This window comes from Mastomys coucha, unplaced genomic scaffold (assembly GCF_008632895.1).
Source record: "Mastomys coucha isolate ucsf_1 unplaced genomic scaffold, UCSF_Mcou_1 pScaffold23, whole genome shotgun sequence".
In the NCBI taxonomy this organism is placed as follows: domain Eukaryota; kingdom Metazoa; phylum Chordata; class Mammalia; order Rodentia; family Muridae; genus Mastomys; species Mastomys coucha.
In genome coordinates this window covers 108214689-108235309 of record NW_022196906.1, presented here as the reverse complement: position 1 = coordinate 108235309, position 20621 = coordinate 108214689, and the positions used below count along the sequence as shown (strand labels likewise).

The window sequence follows — 20621 nt, the reverse complement described above, 5'->3', positions numbered from 1 at the left end:
GGAAGCAGAAATGTTTAAAAGACAGCTGCATCATGAGGGCCCACCCCAGCATGGGTGACAGTTCTCAGAAGCTGGGAACCATGGAGCACACTGCACAGCCTGCAGGCAGTGAAGCAGGTCGAAGACTTCCTAGGCGCCTTGATTGATCCTATCTCTTCCAGGCAGCTGCTCCAGTCTGAGTCATCTTGCGATTCTCTTCTCTTTAGAGTCTTGGAAATTTTGAGTTGCCCCCTCAGCTCTATGAGCTGGGTCGTGCTTTTACTCAGGCAGGGAGAGGACTGGTCAGGTTGAGGGAGCTCCCCTGCCGGGTGGAGACCTTTCATCTGGAGATTTACACAGGACTTCTGAGAATGCATAGCCATCAGGCACCAGGGAGGCATGTGAAGCTGCAAATACCAGAAACGTATGGTGTAACAAGTCTGAAAGTATTGCGGTAACACCCCCCACCCCCCCACCCCCGAACAAAAAACTGCAAGTTGAAAATGGAAAAACATCCGGGGCTAGGAGTAATAGTGGGTCCCAGCACTGGGGAGGCAGAGGCAGGTGGATCTTTGACTTAATATGCCAGCCTGGTCTACAGAGTGAGAAAAATCAGGTTTCTCTCCCTCCAACCTTCAGAAGTACCCAGAAAAGTAAGGTTGTCTGGAAGCCATGCCCCTTTTGTGGTTTGCTATCCTATTACTTTCAAGAAAGGAGTCACGTAATTTATCATTGCAGCTTTTATTGTGTTTTTGTGGGGGTGGGAGTGGGTGTGTGCACACATGCATGCTACAGAACCTCATGTGGCAGGCAAAAGAAGTCCCAGGATCAATTCTCTGTCTCCTGGTGGGTTCTGGCGATCTAGCTTCGATCACTAGGTTTGCACACGGGAAGCTGTTACCTCAGTGGCCCTATACAATATTTAAAAAAAAAAAAGATTTTAATGTAACTTCCCCTTCGTTTTTATCTTCACACTCATTTTCAGGATAATTGTTGTAACTTAGCCCAGAACACAGAAGATGCAAGCCTGAGACTGATTCTCAAGCCCTTCGCTGAGGTTTGTGGAAAAGACTGAATTGAGAGAGAAGGTTCTAGAAAGAGTGAAATGAGTTCATTGTGTGCATGAAACAATTAAAGAGCAAGAGTGGTCAAGGAGCCCAGTGTGGTGGAGGAAACAGGCCTGGGGGGACTGCAGACAGGTGGGAAGAGCTCAGGGAGAGTTGACCTGGGAGTTGAAGGCCTGGTTGGAAGACTGGTTCTAATTCATAGGTCAGTACCTTGACTAGGTCAGACAGGACCCAAGTCCAGCTGTGTTCCTGATCCCTCGTCCAGTTCTGCAGAATCAGAGGGTGTTTCTCACCCTAGATGTATCATGTACACTCAGGACATTCTGTGGGCTTGAAGTGGTCAAAAACCTATCTGCATTTGGGATTTACATTTCTTGTAAGTAAACCACAAGCTTTGGCCCAAGTCACTAAACCCCGCCCTGGTCTGCTGGGAGAGAGTTCATCTATCCAGTCTTCAAGCTCTCCTGGCAGCTCGTCAGGTCAGTTGCATATTGGGAGATGGTAGCCATTGTGAGAAGGTCAGGTGCCTGAAGAAAACTAATAGTCTTGCTAAAGGTGTTGGCGGGCGGACACTTCCCTCCCAGAAGGCAGCCTTTTGAGATAGGGAGATAGGGCATCCAGTGTAGCTCTGGTTAGAGCCCAACTCAGGATCCTGGACTGCTGAGATTCTAGTGTACCTTTTGTGTGCAGGTAGGTGTGCACTTAGGTTCGGGTCCCATGGAGGCCAGAAGAGAGAATTGGATCTCCTCAAGAGCTGGAGTTAGATGTTATTTTGAGCCACCTGACTGGGAACTAGGAACCTAACTCAGCTCAGGTCCTTTGGATAAACATCCAGTGCTTTTGTTTTTTGTTTTTGTTTTTTGTTTTGTTTTTTCGAGACAGGGTTTCTCTGTATAGCCCTGGCTGTCCTGGAACTCACTCTGTAGACCAGGCAGGCCTCAAACTCAGAAATCTGCCCGCCTCTGCCTTCCAAGTGCTAGGATTAAAGGCGTGGGCCACCACTGCCCAACTCCCATCCAGTGCTCTTAACTGCAGAGTCATCTCTACAGCCAGGGATCCATGAAATCAGAGATGAAGGAGAGGTAAGGAAATAGGGACCATAAATACAGACCACTAATGAAAGGAGAGAAGGAACACCCAGTTGTCCTTTGACCTCTAGCATGCTAGCGCGCGCGCACACACACACACACACACACACACACACACACACAATTACTTAAAAGGTTTTCTTTTGAGATAGGATTTTACTATGTAGACCAGGCTGGATTTGAACCCAGAGAGATTTGCCTGCCTCTGCTGCGAGAGAGCTGGGATTAGAAGCATGCCTCCAGAGGCCCCCCATTTCCCCCCATTTCTTTAATAACGAAACCCATTTCCTAGAGGATGGTAAACTGAAAAACGCTGCCATCTGCTGGCCATTATAGTTACTAGGCAACAGCCTATTTGGGGCTAGGAGGCCAACATAGCCTAGCAGAGCTCAGAAGAGTGATAGAGGGGTGTCTTGGAGGGGGAATTTGTGAGGCAGATCGGGCCAGGCGAATGAAAGCATCCTCAGGAGTCCTTGTCTCGGGCTCTGGGATGTTCAGCAGCTGCCCCAGGTATAAAAAATGGGGCCAGGAGACCCCGAGAGGGGAAAGAGCTGAGTTCTAGATGAAGTGATCTAGAGAAATGCCTAGATCCTCCCAAACAGGAGGGACCCAGCACCCAGTTGTTGTTACAAGAATGCTCCCGTCCCGGAAGCACCCTGGGAATGAGGGTGGGCCGGGGCTGAGGGAAGCCGTCTTTCCTGTAACTTCCCAGCAGCACTTGCGGCTACGACCTTTCCCAGCAGCCACCTTGGCAGAGGAGCCCCTCACCCACCCGAGATGCTCAATTCTGTTAGTTCAAGACCAGCCTGCCTGGTCTACATAGTAAGTTCTATTATAACCAGGATACACAAAGAAACCGTCTCAAGGAAACAAAAACAACCCCAAACAAACAAATGATCGTCACCTTGTTTCCGCATTCCCCGGCCGAAGATTAGAATGGAGCTGAAGCGAGCTTCAGTCTTCAACGTGATCCCCAACCTTCACTACATCTGTCCAGCAGGGTGGGAGGATGCAATCATATGAGTTTGTTCACTGTCCTTAACGTTGCCAGTCTCTGATATTTTGTTCTGTTGCCTCGCCTTGCTGCTTATGTGTGCTTTTTATGATATTAATTTAATCTTTTTTTTTTTTAACCTGGGTGTAGTGGTACCTGCTTTTAATTCCAGCATTTGGGTGGCAGAAGCAGGAGGATCTCTGTTAGTTCTAGCATGATCTACATATTGAATTCCCAACAGACACTACGACATAGACGGCCTCTTAAAAATAAATTAGAGTGATTTATTTTGTGCAGATACGTGTTTTTCGTGCATGCATGTCTGTAGACCTGTACCGTGGTGCTCTCAAATGTAACATTGGATCCCTTGGAACTGGAAAGGAGGCCACATCATAGGAATGCTGGGAACTGAACCTAGGTCCTTAAGAGCACTAAGTGTTACAGCTGAGCCGTCTTTCCAGCTCTCTCTATATTTTTGACTTATTAAACTTTTCATTTACGTTTATAGTTTTGTTTCTTGAGGTAGGACCCCAGTAGCCTTGAATGAGTATATATGGCTGAGGATGACCTTGAGCTCCCGATCCCGCTGCTTCTACTTCCCTAGTGTCATGTAAATCATGTGCCACCAAGTCCAATCTGGACCCTGTTTTGAGTCCCAGGCTTGATCCAGTCAGCTCTCCTGTCAGCAGCCAAATTCACATTCCAAATCTTCCTTAGGCAGGTTCTCATACTCTGGAGCCACTTTGTAGAAACCCTGTTCACCTCAGGCCAGGGGTTAGATACCAGGGGTCAGCCCCGGAGCTCCCAGATATTCCTATTAGCCCATCAAAAAAGCGCCTAACTAACCTCATCCACAAGAACTTCCCACGCTGCTTCCTAACGCTCTCTGTGCAGCCTTGCCTGGCAGATTTCTCTCGTTTCAAGCTGTTTCTGGCTGCTTAGTCACTGGACTAAAACCACAGCGGTTCTACGGCAGGGTGCCGGGGGGCTCCTCCCGGAGGGGTGAGGGGGTGTGCTTCGTGTTTCTGTGCGCTGCTCGCACGGGTACCCGGAAGCATTTATTTACTTTGTATCTTTGCTGTTGGCATCAGTCGTGGTACACCAGGGGTCGCTACAACTCCACGTTGGACACCGGCCTGGCATGATAGCATATGGGTAGGCTTCTCTTTTTTTTTTTTTTTTTTTTTTTTTTTTTTTTTTTTTTGTTTTGTTTTTTCAAGACAGGGTTTCTCTGTATAGCCCTGGCTGTCCTGGAACTCACTCTGTAGACCAGGCTGGCCTCGAACTCACAAATCCTCCTGCCTCTGCTAGGCTTCTTGTTGAGCCTTGCTTTTTCCGTTTGCTCCTTTCTCGGAAATCAAGTCTAAGGTGCCTGGAAAGTGTCAAGATCAGGATTGTTAGCCCAACTGTGTCTGCTGGGCTTGTGATGGATGGACCATCTTCCCTCTCTGGCTTCCTGTTTTCACATATGATTTGGACATTGTAAAAAATGCTTACTACTTTTATACTTATTTATTATTAAATCTTATCCTTTGTCAATTTCATACATGTACGCAATGCATTCTGGTTACCTACTCAATCCTGTTTTTGATTTTTAGTTTGCTGTTGCTGTTTTTTTTTAAAGATGTATTTATTTTTAGTCAGGTGTAGTGGTACAAACTTTTAATCACAGCATTTGAGATCAGAGGCAAAACACATCTGAATTTTAGGGCATCGGACGTTACATGATAAGATCTTGTCTCAAGCTTCATGCCTCCTGCCCCAGGGGGAAAAAAAAAACAAAAACGTTTATTCTCATCTGTATGTGTATGATGCTTTGGCCTGTATATATGTACATGGGCAGTAGCCACAGAGACAGAGAGAGTATCAGATCTCCTAGCACTGAAGTTATAGGCACTTGGGTACAGAGAGCTGATGGCAGGTCCTCTATAAGAGCAGCCAGTGCTCTTAGCCACAGAGCTCTCTCTCTAGTTTCTAGACCCTGATATTTAGTTTGAAATCTTCCCCGAAGGAAGGCTTTGTGATGCTTCAGGACTGTGCTGGCACTAAGCCAGGCTGCCTGCTGGTTATCTCTGGGGTAGTAACAGCTTGCCCATCTTACAAGCCTGAAAGCTGCCCTGGATCTCAGGACCAACGCATGGTCCATGGCAGCTCAGTCATTTCCGTTTTTATTTGTTTATGTGGATGGAGGTTTTTACTGCATGCACAGTGCTGCATGGAGTCTGTGCCATGGCCAGGAGAGGGCAGCAGATCCTCTGGAATTGGAGTTACTGGTCAGGTTTGATCCCCTTATTAAATCAAAGAGGCTGACAGAGTCACCTTCTAAGCCAGACACACTCTGTTAGATCAACTTTGCCCTCCTCTGCATATGGAGCACCTGTTTTTGTTTTTGCTTGTTTTGTTGTTGGTTGTTTTGTTTTGTTTCTTTTTGTTATTGTTTTGGTCCTTTCCCAGAGCTGAAGATCAAATCAAAGACCTTGTACTTACACTTTTTCTTTCTTTCTTTCTTTCTTTCTTTCTTTCTTTCTTTCTTTCCTTTTCCTTTTTTCTTTTCTTTCTCTCTTTCTTTCTTTCTGTTGTTGTTTTGTTTTGTTTTTTTGTGTGTGTGTGTTTTCGAGACTGGGTTTCTCTGTGTAACCCTGGCTGTCCTGGAACTCACTCTATAGATCAGGCTGGCCTCAAACTCAGAAATCCGCCTGCTTTTGCCTCCCAAGTGCTGGGATTAAAGGCGTGCGCCACCACTGCCCTGCACTTTTTTCTTTTTTTAAACAAGTGTCTCTGTGGTACTGGGGATCCCAGGGCTTTGATCACACTAAGCAAATCCAAATCCTCTACCTCTGGGCTCCATCCCTAACCCACAACACATACATTTTACAGGTTGAAAAGTTTTAAAAGTTTTTCTTTTTATTCTCACTCCCTTCCCTTCCCGTCTCTTCTTTTCTAAGGCAGGTTCACATGTAGCTCAGGTTAGCCTTAAACGTGCTATGTAGCCAAGGATAACCTTGGGCTCCCGACCTCCTGCCTCCGCCTCTCCATGCTGGGATCCCAGTCCTCACCACTGCACCTGGCTCTCGCCTTCTTTTCATTTTTCTTCCCTGCCACAGCAGAAACTGCAGCTAGCTTTGCATTTGGGGAAATGAGTCACTCAGGGTTTTTTTTTTCTTTCTTTCTTTCTTCTTCCTTTTGTCAAGAAGCCCCACATGGGTGAGAGAAGAGTTGGTATGTCACAGTGTCACAGGAAGTCACATACCCTTCAAAGCACCTGTGCTGCTTCTAGGATCCTGGCATTGCCTCACAGACTGTCCTTAGGACCACTTTCAGAAGAGCAAGGTAGGTGGAGACAGGGGCATTTGCAGGACCCGTGGGTATGCGCCTGCAGGTGGGTGTGGCAGTGGGGGGCACAGATAGGTGGCTAGTCACCTGCCCAGACCCACACTCAGGGTTTTTGTTTTTTGTTCTGTTTTGTTTTTTCGATTTATCTTATTTTATGTGTAAGAACGTTTTGCCTTCATATATGTAAGTGCTCATGTGTGTGTGTGTGCCTGTGCCTGAGGAGGTCGTAAGAAGAGGTCTTGGATCCCCCAGAACTGGAGTTACAGATGGTTATGAGACACCATATGAGTGCTAGAAATTGAAGCCATGTCCTTCTTCAAGAGCAGCCAGTGACCTTAGCCACCGAGCCATCTCCCCAGCCTCACACTCAGGCTTCTTAATCTTGCTGGTGCCACTGGCCTCTGTCTTGGAGTGCACACATTTCCTACCTGTCTGCAGGCCGCCTGAGGCTTCATCAGCCAGGCATCCACTCAACACTGACCAGGACTGCAAACTTTTCTGCTCAGTCCAGCAAACTTCTCAAGCCAAGAAACATCACCTACTCAGGAATTATGCACAACGTATTTACTTACTTATTCATTTTCTTTTGAAGCGTATTTTATTACATTTCTTTATGTAGTGTGGGTATATATGAGTGTGTGTACATGCGTACTAGGGGTGCCTGTGTGGCGGTCAGAGGACAATTTTCAGGAGTCTGTTTCTTCCTACCATGAGAGACCAGGGAATTAAACTCAGGATTGATAGCAAATGTCTCCATTTGCTGAGCATCTTCTCGACCTCGCTGCTTGTGGAGAGTCTGATACAGCGTAGCTGGTCTCAGACTCACTGTGTTGCCGAGCCTGGCCTTGAACTTCTGGTCTTCATGCCTCTTCCTCTTAAGTGCTGGCATATTGGTACAAGCCAGTAGGCTGGGCCATCCTTTTTGTTTGCTTGTTTGTTCTTCGGAGTCTTTCTTCATTCTTCTGTTTTACTGAAAATTTTTTTCCCTTTAAACCTTCCTGGTAAAATGATAACAACACAAGATAGTTGTTAGTCATTGACGAGCTTCTCAGGAGGCTCTCCCATGTAACGACAAGTCTTCATCGTGCCCTTCCAGGAAAACACAAATGAACACAATCTCTTTTGAGAAATATCAGGAACTGGGGAGACGGTTCAGTGGGCCAGGAGTTTGGACCATAAGCACAGGGACCTGAGATCCCCAGCAGGAGAGCAAAAGCCAGATGTGGCTATGCACGGTAGAGATGGGCAAATGGTTCCTTGGCCAGCCTGTCAACCCAAAACAGAGTCCTGGGTTTAGTATTGAGACGGTGCCTCAAAAAACAAGGTAGACAGTGATCCCAAAAGACACAGACACAGCTGGGCAGTGGTGGTGCACGCCTTTAATCCCAGCACTTGGGAGACAGAGGCAGGCAGATTTCTGAGTTTGTGGCCAGTCTGGTCTACAGAGTGAGTTCCAGGACAGCTAGGGCTACACAGAGAAACCTTGTCTCAAAAAACAAAAACAAAAAATAAACAAACAAAAAAACCCCACAGGCACAGCTGAATGTACATGCACTCAAATGTGTGCACATGTGTACACCACATACACATAGAAACAGTAGAGTGTTAAGGTATGCAGAACTGAAGATGTGGGGAGAGATTAGATGTGAGTTACTGAACAAAGCGAGAAGGGTTTAACAGGGACTGATACAGAGACAGAAATCAGGAAGAGAGGGGAGTGGTCCTTGGTCAGAATATCACTCATGCTGCGTGGCCCAGGTGAGTATGTGTGTGAGCAACTGTAAAAAAGTTTTCACATGTGTATCCATGATTAATTTATTCATTGTTAAAGTTCTAATGTAAGTACATGAGAGACTTTTTTTTTTCTGCCAGAGCTGAGGACTGAACCCGGGGCCTTGAGCTTGCTAGGCAAGCGCTCTACCGCTGAGCTAAATCCCCAACCCCTTAATTTATTCATTTTTAAACTTGATCATCTGCCTGTGTGTCTGTCTATTTGGGAAAGGGTTTTTCTGTGTAGCCCTGGCTGTCCTGAAACTCACTCTGTAGACCAGGCTGGCCTCAAACTCAGAAATCTGCCTGCCTCTGCCTTCCCAATGCTGGGATTAAAGGCGTGTACCACCACTGCCTGGCTATTTATTTATCTTTTAACTATAAAAAAAAAAAAAAGGTATTTGGTGAGTGTGTGTGTGTGTCTGTGTGTTACAATACCAGTGTGGACATCAAATGACAAATGTGGCACCTGGACCCCACCTTTTATCATGTGAGGAGTCCAAGAGATTGAACTCAGACTGTCAGGCATGGTGACACATATCCTAGTCCACTGAACCATGTCATCTGCCCAAGTTTTTTGTTTGTTTGTTTTTAACTATTTTATGTATTTAATTGTATGTGTATGGGTGGCATGGGCTACTTTTATGTCTGCGCACCATGTGTGTGCATTGTGCCTTACGAGGCCATAAGGGGGCATCAGATCCCCTGAAACTGGAGTTATAGACGATTGTGAGCCACAGTGTAGGAGCTGGGAACCAAATCTGGGTCCTCTGGAGGAAGAGCAGCCAGAATTCTTTGCCACCTCTCTAGCCCTATGTTCCTTTTTTTGAGACATGGTCTAGCCCTGGCTGACCAGGAACTCGCTACGTAGACAAGGCTGGCCTCAAATTCACAGAGCTCTGCCTGTCTCTGTCTCCCAAGTGCTGGATTCTCCTTCAACTCTGTGGTCCTCAGGGGTCAGTGGCAAGGGCCTTTACTTGACAGGTCATCCCACTGGCCACAGAGACCATCCGTTGGAAACCCATAATAAACTGTGCCGCCTCGTGGGGTTGGGGTTACTGCCCTCATCTATCCATGAGAGAAATGAGCTTCCCTGCAGAAAGGCAGAAGTCTAGAATGTGAGTAACCCATCTGTCTGACTCCCAAGGCTGACGTGATTTCTCTTTGACCTTTACGTCCCTTCCGGACAGGGAATATGACAATTTGCTAGCTATGCCTTGCATTTAGTACTCTTGATTTATTTTCACCCTCCCAGGCAGCTCAATTGTCGTTTTCATCGGCGGCTTCTGCAGGTACCCAGAGCCCGCAGATCCCAAGGATGAATGTCACAGAGGTCACAGACACCACCCAGGATGAGACGGTGTACAATAACTACTACTTCTTTGAAAGCATGCCGAAGCCTTGCACCAAGGAAGGGATCAAGGCATTTGGGGAGGTCTTCCTGCCTCCTCTCTACTCCTTGGTCTTTTTGTTGGGTCTGTTTGGAAATTCTGTTGTGGTTCTGGTGCTGTTCAAGTACAAGAGGCTCAAGTCCATGACTGACGTGTACCTGCTGAACCTAGCCATCTCGGACCTACTGTTTGTACTGTCCCTCCCGTTCTGGGGCTACTACGCTGCCGACCAGTGGGTTTTTGGACTAGGTCTGTGCAAGATTGTTTCCTGGATGTACCTGGTGGGCTTTTACAGTGGCATCTTCTTCATCATGCTCATGAGCATAGACAGATATCTGGCCATTGTGCACGCAGTGTTTTCCTTGAAAGCAAGGACCCTGACCTACGGCGTCATCACCAGCCTGATCACGTGGTCGGTGGCTGTGTTTGCCTCACTTCCAGGCCTCTTGTTCAGCACGTGCGACACAGAGGACAACCATACGTACTGCAAAACCCAGTACTCGGTCAACTCGACGATGTGGAAAGTCCTCAGCTCCCTGGAGATCAATGTCCTGGGGCTGGTCATCCCCCTGGGGATCATGCTGTTTTGCTATTCCATGATCATTAGGACCCTGCAACACTGTAAGAACGAGAAGAAGAGCAGAGCGGTTCGGATGATCTTCGCTGTGGTAGTCCTCTTCCTCGGCTTCTGGACGCCGTACAACGTGGTGCTTTTCCTGGAGACCCTGGTGGAGCTCGAGGTCCTTCAGGATTGCACTTTGGAGAGGTACCTAGACTACGCCATCCAGGCTACGGAAACCCTGGCCTTCATTCACTGCTGCCTGAACCCTGTCATTTATTTCTTTCTTGGGGAGAAATTCCGCAAGTACATCACCCAGCTCTTTAGAACGTGCCGGGGTCCTCTTGTGCTCTGCAAACACTGTGACTTCCTTCAGGTCTACTCAGCTGACACTTCCAGCTCCTCTTACACGCAGTCCACTGTGGATCATGACTTCCGAGACGCTTTGTAACATGAGATTGGGGGTAACGTGGCATTAACGAGCTCCACACACCCAGCTCTCGCTCGCCTTATTTCAGTGGGGGTACCCTGAACAGGTCTCTGCGGAAGAAAACAAGTAAAACCAAGATCATGGCAAGATGGCTTTCTTACCCTGCAGGTGGCTCCCAAGGATGCTCCCAAGAGGCTCAGAGCCCTGATGGGTGGAGGAAATCATCCCTTCATGAATTGCATGGATCTCTAATATTGTTGAACTACCTAGAATTCTTGGACATGCCGTATTCGTGAAGCCAGATGTCTGGAGAAGTGAGCATCTTACATCTTGATTCTCTTATGCTAGAGGATGCTTCACGGAAGCCTGTTCTGAGTGTAGAGATGAAGGGATGACCCCTTCTCCACTTGAAACAAGGCATGTAGAACACATCTGTTGAAATGCCCGTGCAGTTTGGCTTGCTGATATATGCTTTAATTGTGACAGGTGGTTATTCATATTGTAGAAGAAGCTCATTGGAGCAGAGAAAGGGTGAAATGCCTTTGTAATCCTAGCTACTCCGGGGATAAGGCCAAGAGATCTTAGATTCAAGGATTGCCTGGACAATACACTGAAAGCCTGTTCCCAAGCCAGACCAAACCAAACCCAAACCCAAACCAAACTCAAACCCACCCAAAACCAAAATGAAAGCCAAGCCAAGCAGCACTCCAAAAGTTAGCTCTGAAATGCTCTTGCGAGCACCCTAAGTTGTTCGTCTTTCTTTTCACTCTCTCTTTCTCCTTCTCCTCCTCTTCCTCCTCCCCCTCCTCCTCCTCCTTGTTCTTGTTCTTGTTCTTGTTGTTCTTCTCCTCCTCCTCCTCCTCCTCCTCCTCCTCCTCCTCCTCCTCCTCCTTCTTCTTCTTCTTCTTCTTCTTCTTCTTCTTCTTCTTCTCCTTCTCCTTCTTCTTCTATCCCAGGACTACTTTTTATTGCTGGAGTCAAGGTTCGATGGCCGGTCTCTTTCTTTCTTTTTCTTTTTTTCTTTATTTAGATTTCAAATGTTCTCCCCTTTCCTGATTTCCCCTCTGAAAAAAACCCTATTCCCTCCCCCTGCTCACCAAACTCCTGGCCCTGGCATTCCCCTACACTGGGGTGTAGAGCCTTCGCAGGACCAAGGGCCTCTCCTCCTATTGATGACCACTAGGCCACCCTCTGCTGCATATGCAGCTGCTGCTTCTTCGTTTTTAATGTGAACTATTACTAGACATGGTGGCAAGTGTCTTTAATCCCAGCACTTGGGAGGCAAAGGCAGGAGTATCTGAGTTTGAGGCCAACCTGGTCTACAAATCTAATTCCAGGGCAGATAGAGCTACACAGAGAAACCCTCTTTTGAAAACAAAAGAACAAAGAAACAAACAAAAAATGTAAGCTGGATGAGCCTGTGGTGGCACACACCTTTAATGCCAGCATACAGCAGCCAGAGGCAGGTGGAGCTCTCTGAATTTGAGGCCAGCCTGATCTACAGAGCGAGTTCCAGACCAGCTAAGGCTATTTAGTGAGACTTTGTCTTAAAAAAAGAAAGGAGGAAAGAAAGAAAATAGTAAGTGTATTAATAAAGTATGGCAATATTCCTTTAGTCACTTTAAAGGGTCATGTCATCTATTGAGACACAAATAACCAGTTAAAAGTCATTATAGGTAGGGTATTAAAATAACTGTTAAATTATGAAGTTATGAAATACGTCCTTTGTAAAAATTTGGCTCTAGTTTCTGAGTATCAGTTTTATCAAAAATTAGAACATGATGGTACACATCTTTAATTTCAGCAATTCAGAGGCCATGGCAGGAGGGTCTCTATGGGTTCAAGTCCAGCCTTATCTACAGCATGAGTTCCAGGACAGATAATATTAGGACAGTTATTCTTATGTTATTTTAATTATTTAGCATGTTATATCATTAAGGTAATTTGCTAAGTTTGTTTTCTATTCAAGCCATTTAAATCTTTTTTAAAAATTACTTCACATGTATGAGTGTTTTGCCTGCATGCATATCTGTGCACCATATGTGTGCCTGGTGTCTGCAGAGGCCAGAAGAGGGCATTGCTTCCCCTGGAACTGGAATTACAGATGGTTGTAAGCTGTCATGTGGGTGCTGGGAATTGAACCCAGGTCCTCTAGAAGAAAAGCTGGCTAAGAGCACCTCCCCAGGCCCTTGTTCTGTTTTTGAGACATCTCACTCTGTGGCTCAGATGGCCTTGGAACTCAGTGTGTAGTCAAGCTGGCCTTGACTTTTTTCCAATCCTCTTGCTTCAGCCTCTCTCATGCTGGGATTGTAGGTGTAAGGCCCTGGCCCAGCTGCATCGCCGTGACTTCTCAGAAACTCCAACAGAGCTTGTCAAAGGCGATCCCTCCGACAGAGGGGTACTGAGTTCAATGCTTCCCTTAAGCCTGTACAGCGTAGCACTGCTGCCTTTATGAAGAATGCATTTCTAGACATTTACTTTCTGAAGAGTGGCTTTAAGAGGAAAATTTTATATTGCCTTTATAGAAAATAAATAAAGTTGCGCTTAGCTGTGTTAAGCCTCTTCCTGATCATGTCTCTGTGTGGTCTTCTGGTATGGGTACAGGCAGAATTGTTACCCCAGTCAGGGTTCAGCCCTGTGGTCCAAGTCCAGGGAAGAACGAATGAGCTGACAGTTAAATTCACATGGGGGCTAGCATTATGGCTCCCCTGGCTGGCAAAGGTGCTTGCTGCCAAGCCTGGTGACCTGAGTTTAATCACTGGGACCCACGGGGGGAAAAACTGAATCTCAAAAGTTTTCCCCTGAACTCCATATTTTTACCATGGCACACAAGTATGGGTGTACATGTGTGTGTGCATGTGTGCGCACACACAAATCCATTTGGGTCAATTGTGTTGTACACTGGGAGATGAGGGAATATAAAGGCAAGAGCAGCTCCTAACTTGATGTGTATATAGATATAAACCATTGCTCTCTCTCCCAGAAAATGACCAGCCTCTGTATCCACAGATATAAGATCATTACACGCTGTAGTCATATATTAGATTATCACACTGTAGCCCATAAATGTACATACATCCTACACCCATCAAGAATCCAATGGAAGAAGGGTTAGGCTTGGTCCAGGTTTTTATTTTTTTTCTTTTCTTCTTTTCTTTTTTTTTACTGTTTTGGTTTTTTGAGACAGAGTTTCTCTGTCTAGCCCAGGCTGTCCTGGAACTCACTCTGTAGACCAGGCTGGCCTCGAACTCTGGGATCTCCCTGCTTCAGCCTCCCAACTGCTGGGGTTAAAGACATTGTACCAATTGCAGCCTGGTTTAGGAGTGGCTCATACTTGAAGGCGGTTTTCTTAGAAAACTTTACCTCACGAGGTTTCTGCAGAGGATGTGGCATTTGCTCAGCCAGAGGCTGTCTCCCTTTTTCTGGTTAAGTTTAGCTCAGTTCAGCATGGTGACACCGGAGCTTGGTGGATGCCAGACGGTTTGCTATCAGTTCCTGAGCACACGCAAGGCTGAGCAATGGTGAGCTGTGGCCCACGGCTCCCAGGCGTGGACCCATGGTGGCTCAGTATCTGCCTCCACTCACGAAGGAGGCAGCTGCATAGTTACTAGCAAGCTGCCATCCTGCGGTGGCCTCACAGACGACGCCTGCCTGTCCACACCACCTGTGCCTACAATGGAAGCATTCACTCTCCTATTTATTAGGCTACTGACAGCTGACAGCTCTTAGGGACTCCTTCTTCACGGGTCAACTTCTGGGGACAGTTGGTGACTCATGACTGCTCTAAGAATGGAGACAAGCATTTGTCTCCTCACTCAGCAGTGGGACGACTCGGAAGGGTCCTAGCCAAGTTGAGTCCTCTAAGCCATGGGAGGCTGCTGTTAAGCATGCTGCTTTTGGAGTCTCAGGCTGATTCCAGAAATCTTGACTAAAATCTTAGCAAAGCCACATGTCCTTGCTCCGAGGGCATCCTTCCTCCCTCACACCCTGAACATCTGGCACACTTTCACCTTGCTCCTGCACTTTTTGTTTGTTTGTTTGGTTGGTTGGTTGGTTGGTTTTGGTTTTTTCGAGACAGGGTTTCTCTGTGTTGCCTTAGCTGTCCTGGAACTCACTCTGTAGACCAGGCTGGCCTCGAACTCAGAAATCCACCTGCCTCTGCCTCCCAAGTGCTGGGATTAAAGGCATGCACCACCACCGCCCGGCGCTCCTGCACTCTTTAGGCCCCGGAGTGACTTGCCTAAACTATGGAGTATTTCCCCTATGGGCACTCTGCCCTTGGCCAGGATGCATCTTTTTGACAGGCTGTGCCTGCCAGGGACTGCTCTCTCATCCTTCCCTCAACAAAATGAACCAGAGAAGCTGGACCTCTTTTTGTGTTCACAGCACTTTATTACTTTATTAAAAAAAATTGCACTTATTCATTTAGTGGGCGTGGCTGCCCATGCATGCCACAGTGTGTAAATGGCATCCTGGGGATGACTTGACCCACTTCTCTCTCCTTCCTCCACAGAGGTCCTGGGATAAAGCTCAGCTGGTTAGGTTTCATCCTCTCCCCAGCCCGCAACGTGTGACTGCTTCAAAGCTCATCACAGCTCCAAATCCCCCCTTCAGAACACCTGAAATCCACCAAGTACTTTCGCAAGTTGCAACTCATTTCAGACTTTCAAGAAGAGGATACGGTCACTTTTATGGTTCCAAGAACTGAGGTTCAGGGTCCTGGGGGATGCAGCTGGGTAGGCAGAGCGCTTGACTGCAGGAGTGGAGATATTGGTGTGGCCCCCTCCCCTGCTGCTAAATAAAAAGGGCATGAGCCGGGCGGTGGTGGCACATGCCTCTAATCCCAGCACTTGGGAGGCAGAGGCAGGCGGATTTCTGAGTTCGAGGCCAGCCTGATCTACAGAGTGAGTTCCAGGACAGCCGGGGCTATACAGAGAAACCCTGTCTCGAAAAACAAAACAAAAATAAAATAAAATATAATATAATAAAATATAAAATAAAAAATAAAAAGGGCATGGGGTCACATGCCCACAAGGCTTAGCATTGGTGGAGGCCGGAGAATCAGTTTAAAACAACAAAACCAAAGCTTTTTGTTACAATTATTTGTGTGTGTGTGTATATGTGTGTGTGTGTGTGTCTGTATGTGTATCTATGTCTGTGCTTGTCTGTATGTGTGTGTGTTTGTGTTTTGTGTATGTGTCTATATGTATGTATATGTCTGTGTGTATCTGTGTGTGTGTCTGTGTGTGTCTGTGTGTATATGTGTTTCTCTGTGTGTGTGTCTATGTTGGTATGTGTATATGTGTGTGTGTGTCTGTGTGTATATGTGTTTCTCTGTATGTCTGTGTGTGTGTCTATGTCGATATGTGTGTATGTGTGTGTCTGTGTCTCCATGCCATAGCACCTATGTGGTATTCAGAAGACAACCAACAGGAATCAGTTCTCTGCTTCTAACATGTTGCAAGGGTGGAATTCAGGTCAGTAGGTTAGGCAGCGCACCTTTACCAGCTGAGCCATCTCACTAGTCCAGTGGTCAGGAGTTCAAGGTCATAGGAGCCTATAGATTGAGTTCAAGGCCAGCCTGGGTTACATAAGATGATAGTAAATAAACAAACAAATAAATAAATAGAGGTTCAGGAGAACAATGTTCTAAACATGAATTGAACTAACTGCACCAACAGTAGCCACTGCATCCAGGCATAGTGAAATGTATAAACAAAATGGTTATTTTTTATTGCGTGAATGAGCTCCTTCTGTCTGCTAGTAAGTCCAGTTTCTGGTTAAGTGCACAGAGTCTCTGACCCTTATCTCTAAAATTCCCCAACTATGTTTCTAATAAAACTTTCTGTGCCAGGTTCAAAGACTAACCAGATTGTTCCAGAAGCAGTAGGTGGATTTGGGGTAAAAAAATATTACTTCATTAAGACTTTTGATAGAAACAGAAATGTGAGAGCTGAGTCAGTAGTTTCACCTCTGGGAAATTGTAAAACAACATCAAGAAGAACACATTTAAGAGCAATAAATTCCTGTTTTTGACTTTGTAGAGACAGGGTCTCACTAGTTAGATAAGGTTAGCCTTGAACTCACGATCCTGCTACCCCAGCCTCTTAATGCTGAGATTACAGGTAGCAACCACTGTGGCTGACTAATAAGGCCCAAACTTTTTATTTCATTTTTTGGAGTAAGAACCTTATGCCTGTAGATAAACCCTCCTCCTGAAGCTATAGCCTCACACAGCTTAAAGACACAAAAGGAGATGGAACAGGGCTTTGAATAATCAAATATTGTGTGTCTCCATGAAATCATAAAACAGGCAAAACTAATCTATGGAGAAAAAAATGGTTTACCACTGTTTGATAGAATGTTGCTGTATTTCCTTGCGCGTAGGAGGCCTGGGTACACACATCTCCAACATTCTTCTATGTCACATGCTCAAAATATGCTTGTTTGAGTTAAGATGGAAGTGTACATCTCTATAAACCCATAAATTGGGATACATCTGTAATCCCATTATTTGGGAGGTAGAGGCAGGAGGATCAGGAAGGAGTTTAAGGCCATCTCATCTATATATAATATATTTGAAGTCAGCCTCAGGTATGTGAAACCCTATATTAAAACAACACAAAAGAACCAGGGCTGAGGGATGACTCAGTGGGTAAAGGCACTTGCTGCCGAGCCTGATGACATGTGTTCAAGCCCTGGTACCCACAGAGTGGGAGACACACACACACACACAGAGAGAGAGAAAGCCTGATGACATGTGTTCAAGCCCTGGTACCCACAGAGTGGGAGACACACACACACACACACACACACACACACAGAGAAAGCCTGATGACATGTGTTCAAGCTCTGGTACCCACAGAGTGGGGCCCACACATACACACATCACACAGAGAAAGCCTGATGACATGTGTTCAAGCCCTGGTACCCACAGAGTGGGAGACACACACACACACACACACAGAAAGCCTGATGACATGTGTTCAAGCCCTGGTACCCACAGAGTGGGAGACACACACACACATACACACACACAGAAAGCCTGATGACATGTGTTCAAGCCCTGGTACCCACAGAGTGGGAGACACACACACACACACACACACACACACACACACACAGAAAGCCTGATGACATGTGTTCAAGCCCTGGTACCCACAGAGTGGGAGATGAGTTGTCCTCTGACCTACACACACACACACACACAAACACACACACACACACAGAGAGAGAGAGAGAGAGAGAGCACATTAAGAAATAAAAATGTAAAGCAAAGCCACGTGTGTGCGCTGTGGCATGGATACTACATATCAACTGAAGTAAATAGCATTTCAAAAGCAAACGTGAGCAAACCTGTCAGCAGAGCTTCCTGAAGCAGGAAGTAGCTGCCACTTCAGAACCTGGGGTTCCACATAATGAGAGGGACCTTGAACTTAGAGTCTTAGGCGGGTCCCTGGCCTTTCCACTTCTGAAGAGCGCGCCCATACCGTACGTGAGATGCAGGCCTTGTGAGAATGGGGGATGAACAGAGGCTCACACCTAAAACCAAGCCAAACCTACAAAGCAGCCAGGCTGCAGGCTGCAGAGGGGCTCACGGTGTGTTTCTCGTGTTTGGGTCTGAATATAAAATGCTTCCCATAGGTCCGTGTGTTCAAACGCTTGCTCCTGGTGATACGGTCTGAGAAGCTGTGGGGGTGGGGGTGTTTTCGTTTTTGCTTGCAGACAGGGTCTCACTACACGGCTTCTGGATGCTGAGATTAAAGGCAGATGCCACTGTGAGCCACTACACCTGGCTATGTAAGGGAGTCTGTAGGAGGTGGCGTCTGGTCTGAGGAAGTGGACCAATAGAGTAGGGTGATTACCCAGCCTCAGATCTCTCTGCATCATGTGTCACTAAGACGTGAGAAGAGGTTCCAGCCATAGTCACCCACCCCCTGCCATGCCTCTCCTGCCAAGATGGGCTCTAGCCCTTCAATGCAGGACCCAAAATGAATTCTTCATACATCCAGTTGCTTTTCCTCTCTGCTGAGTTTCTTTGCAGTTCTGGAGATCAAACCTGCGGACTCGTGCAGGCCAGATCCGGAAGCTGCCTCTGAGCTACATGGTAGCCTCGAGCGGTGCCTCGTCACGTGCTTGGTCACCAAGAGAAAAGTAACCAATGCCCAGTCTAAGGATTTCTGAGCGGTTCCCTGGAGAACGGGAGGAGGAAAGAAAAGGGACATGGAAAGGGAAGGCACCGAGCCAGAATCGCCTCTGTAACAGTTCTGGACAGCAGAGATGATCAGGTCTGCCCGGCTAAGGCCTGACCTTTCAGGGCCCTATCAACAGAGCCTCTCCTTCCAGGGAGCCAACAGTGTTTGCTGCTTTGTTTGAGCTAATGTCTCTTAATGTAGCCCCAGCTGCTGGCTCTGAATCAGAGATCCTCCTGCCTCTGGCCTCCCTAGAGCTGGGATTAAAGGTATGTGTCACCTTGTTTGGCTGTTGGCTGTTTGTTTTTTAATTGAAAACCTTTTTTAATTAAAAATATTTAACTTTATTTATGTATTTTTTTTTTTGGGACACATGCGTCGCAGAGCACTCATAGAGGTTAGAGGACAACTTAAAGGGGTTGGTTCTCTCCTTTCATCACATGAGAATTGGGGATTGAACTCAGGTCATCTGTTGGCTCTGCAGCAAGCCCCTTTACCTGCTGAGCCATCTCATCAATTACGAGTTTTGATTTTTGAGTCGAGTTCTCACTTGCGCAAACAACCCAGACTGACCTCGCTCTTAGTCTGGTCTTGAACTTGAGATAATCCTCCTGCCTCAGGCATTCAAATAGTAGCTGTGAGGATGGGAGGCACGGTCTCTTTAGGAGCAGGAGGAGCATGCACCCATAGGAAAGGTTTCTGGAAGGACACTGTGTTTGCTTCTCTCCTTGTTGTGTCAAGATGCCTGACATACACAGGGAGGGCTTATATTAGCTCACAGTTCCAAGGCAGAGAAGTCACCACAGCAGGAATGGGAGGCAGCTCACACCGCATCTGCAATCGGGGAAACTGAGGAAAACTGTGAACCCTTTATGTTCCTTCAGGGACTCCAGCCCATGGAGTGGTCTCCCTTCTTCAGGTAAACCTCCCTGAAAACACCCTAGAGACATACCCAGAGCTATGTTTCCATGGCGACTCTAAATGCAGACAAATTAACCATCTTAGGACACTAAGGATGTCCAATTCAGGGGCTGCCTAGAAATGGCTGTGGAGGGGATGAGAGAGAGGAGGAGAAGAAAGAAAGAGATCTTAATAAACAAAGCATAGGAAGTCATGTATGCAAAAGAAACAGCTAACCCCAAACTCGCAGCCCAGGGGAGAAGTGTAATTTTACGGCAGCAGACAGGAGCAGCAATTGAAACAAGTGCACTTAAATAGAACAGTGTGGGGAATGCTTTTATGTAGGTGGTCTGACTTAGACTAAGAAAAACACCTACTAAGAGCTGGCAGAAGGCCAGGCGGTTGTGGAGCATGCCTTTAGTCCCAGTGCTCAGGAGGCAGATCTCTGAGTTCAAAGCTAGCCTGGTCTACAGAGTGAGTTCTAGAATAGCCAGGGCTACACAGAGAAACCCTGTCTTGGGAAACAAAAGACAGAAAAAAACAAAAACAAAACCAAACACAGAAAAGAACAAGCAGAAGACCAGAGAACATCTGCTACAGCAGGAGTGCAGCTCCCACCTAAAGGTGTTAGGAGAGATGTGGGGGTGACAGTGGTAAACTTCCGTCTAAAGTTGAGCTCAGTTCCTACATTCTTCAGAAGGTGGGAGCTCAACGGTTTCTCACCCAGGGCCCCTGAGTCCTGCAGACGCTGCAATTCTGGAAGAGTGGCTTTGACTTTTGTCATTTGTTGATATTGCTGAGTTCTGGAATGGATCCATTCTCAATGCTGGCTTTCCTCTGGGCCACTTTAGGTGTATACCTGTGTGTGTGTGTGTGTGTGTGTGTGTGTGTGTGTGTGTGTGTGGACAATGGAGGACA

The 20621-nt window shown here is 46.8% G+C and overlaps 1 protein-coding gene across 2 annotated transcripts; it reads left to right on the top strand.

The window, feature by feature from the left end:
- Positions 1–6411: 6411 nt before the first annotated feature.
- Ccr4 (C-C motif chemokine receptor 4) lies at positions 6412–11413 on the top strand. Of its 2 annotated transcripts, none has more exons than XM_031344310.1 (2): positions 6412–6458; positions 9487–10925. In XM_031344310.1, exon 2 carries the CDS (start codon positions 9550–9552, stop codon positions 10630–10632), a length of 1083 nt encoding a protein of 360 aa, XP_031200170.1. In that variant the 5' UTR covers positions 6412–6458; positions 9487–9549; the 3' UTR covers positions 10633–10925. The 2 variants fall into 2 exon arrangements, with proteins under 2 accessions (XP_031200170.1, XP_031200171.1); XM_031344311.1 differs by having other exon boundaries at positions 6428–6458; positions 9524–11413.
- Positions 11414–20621: the final 9208 nt, after the last annotated feature.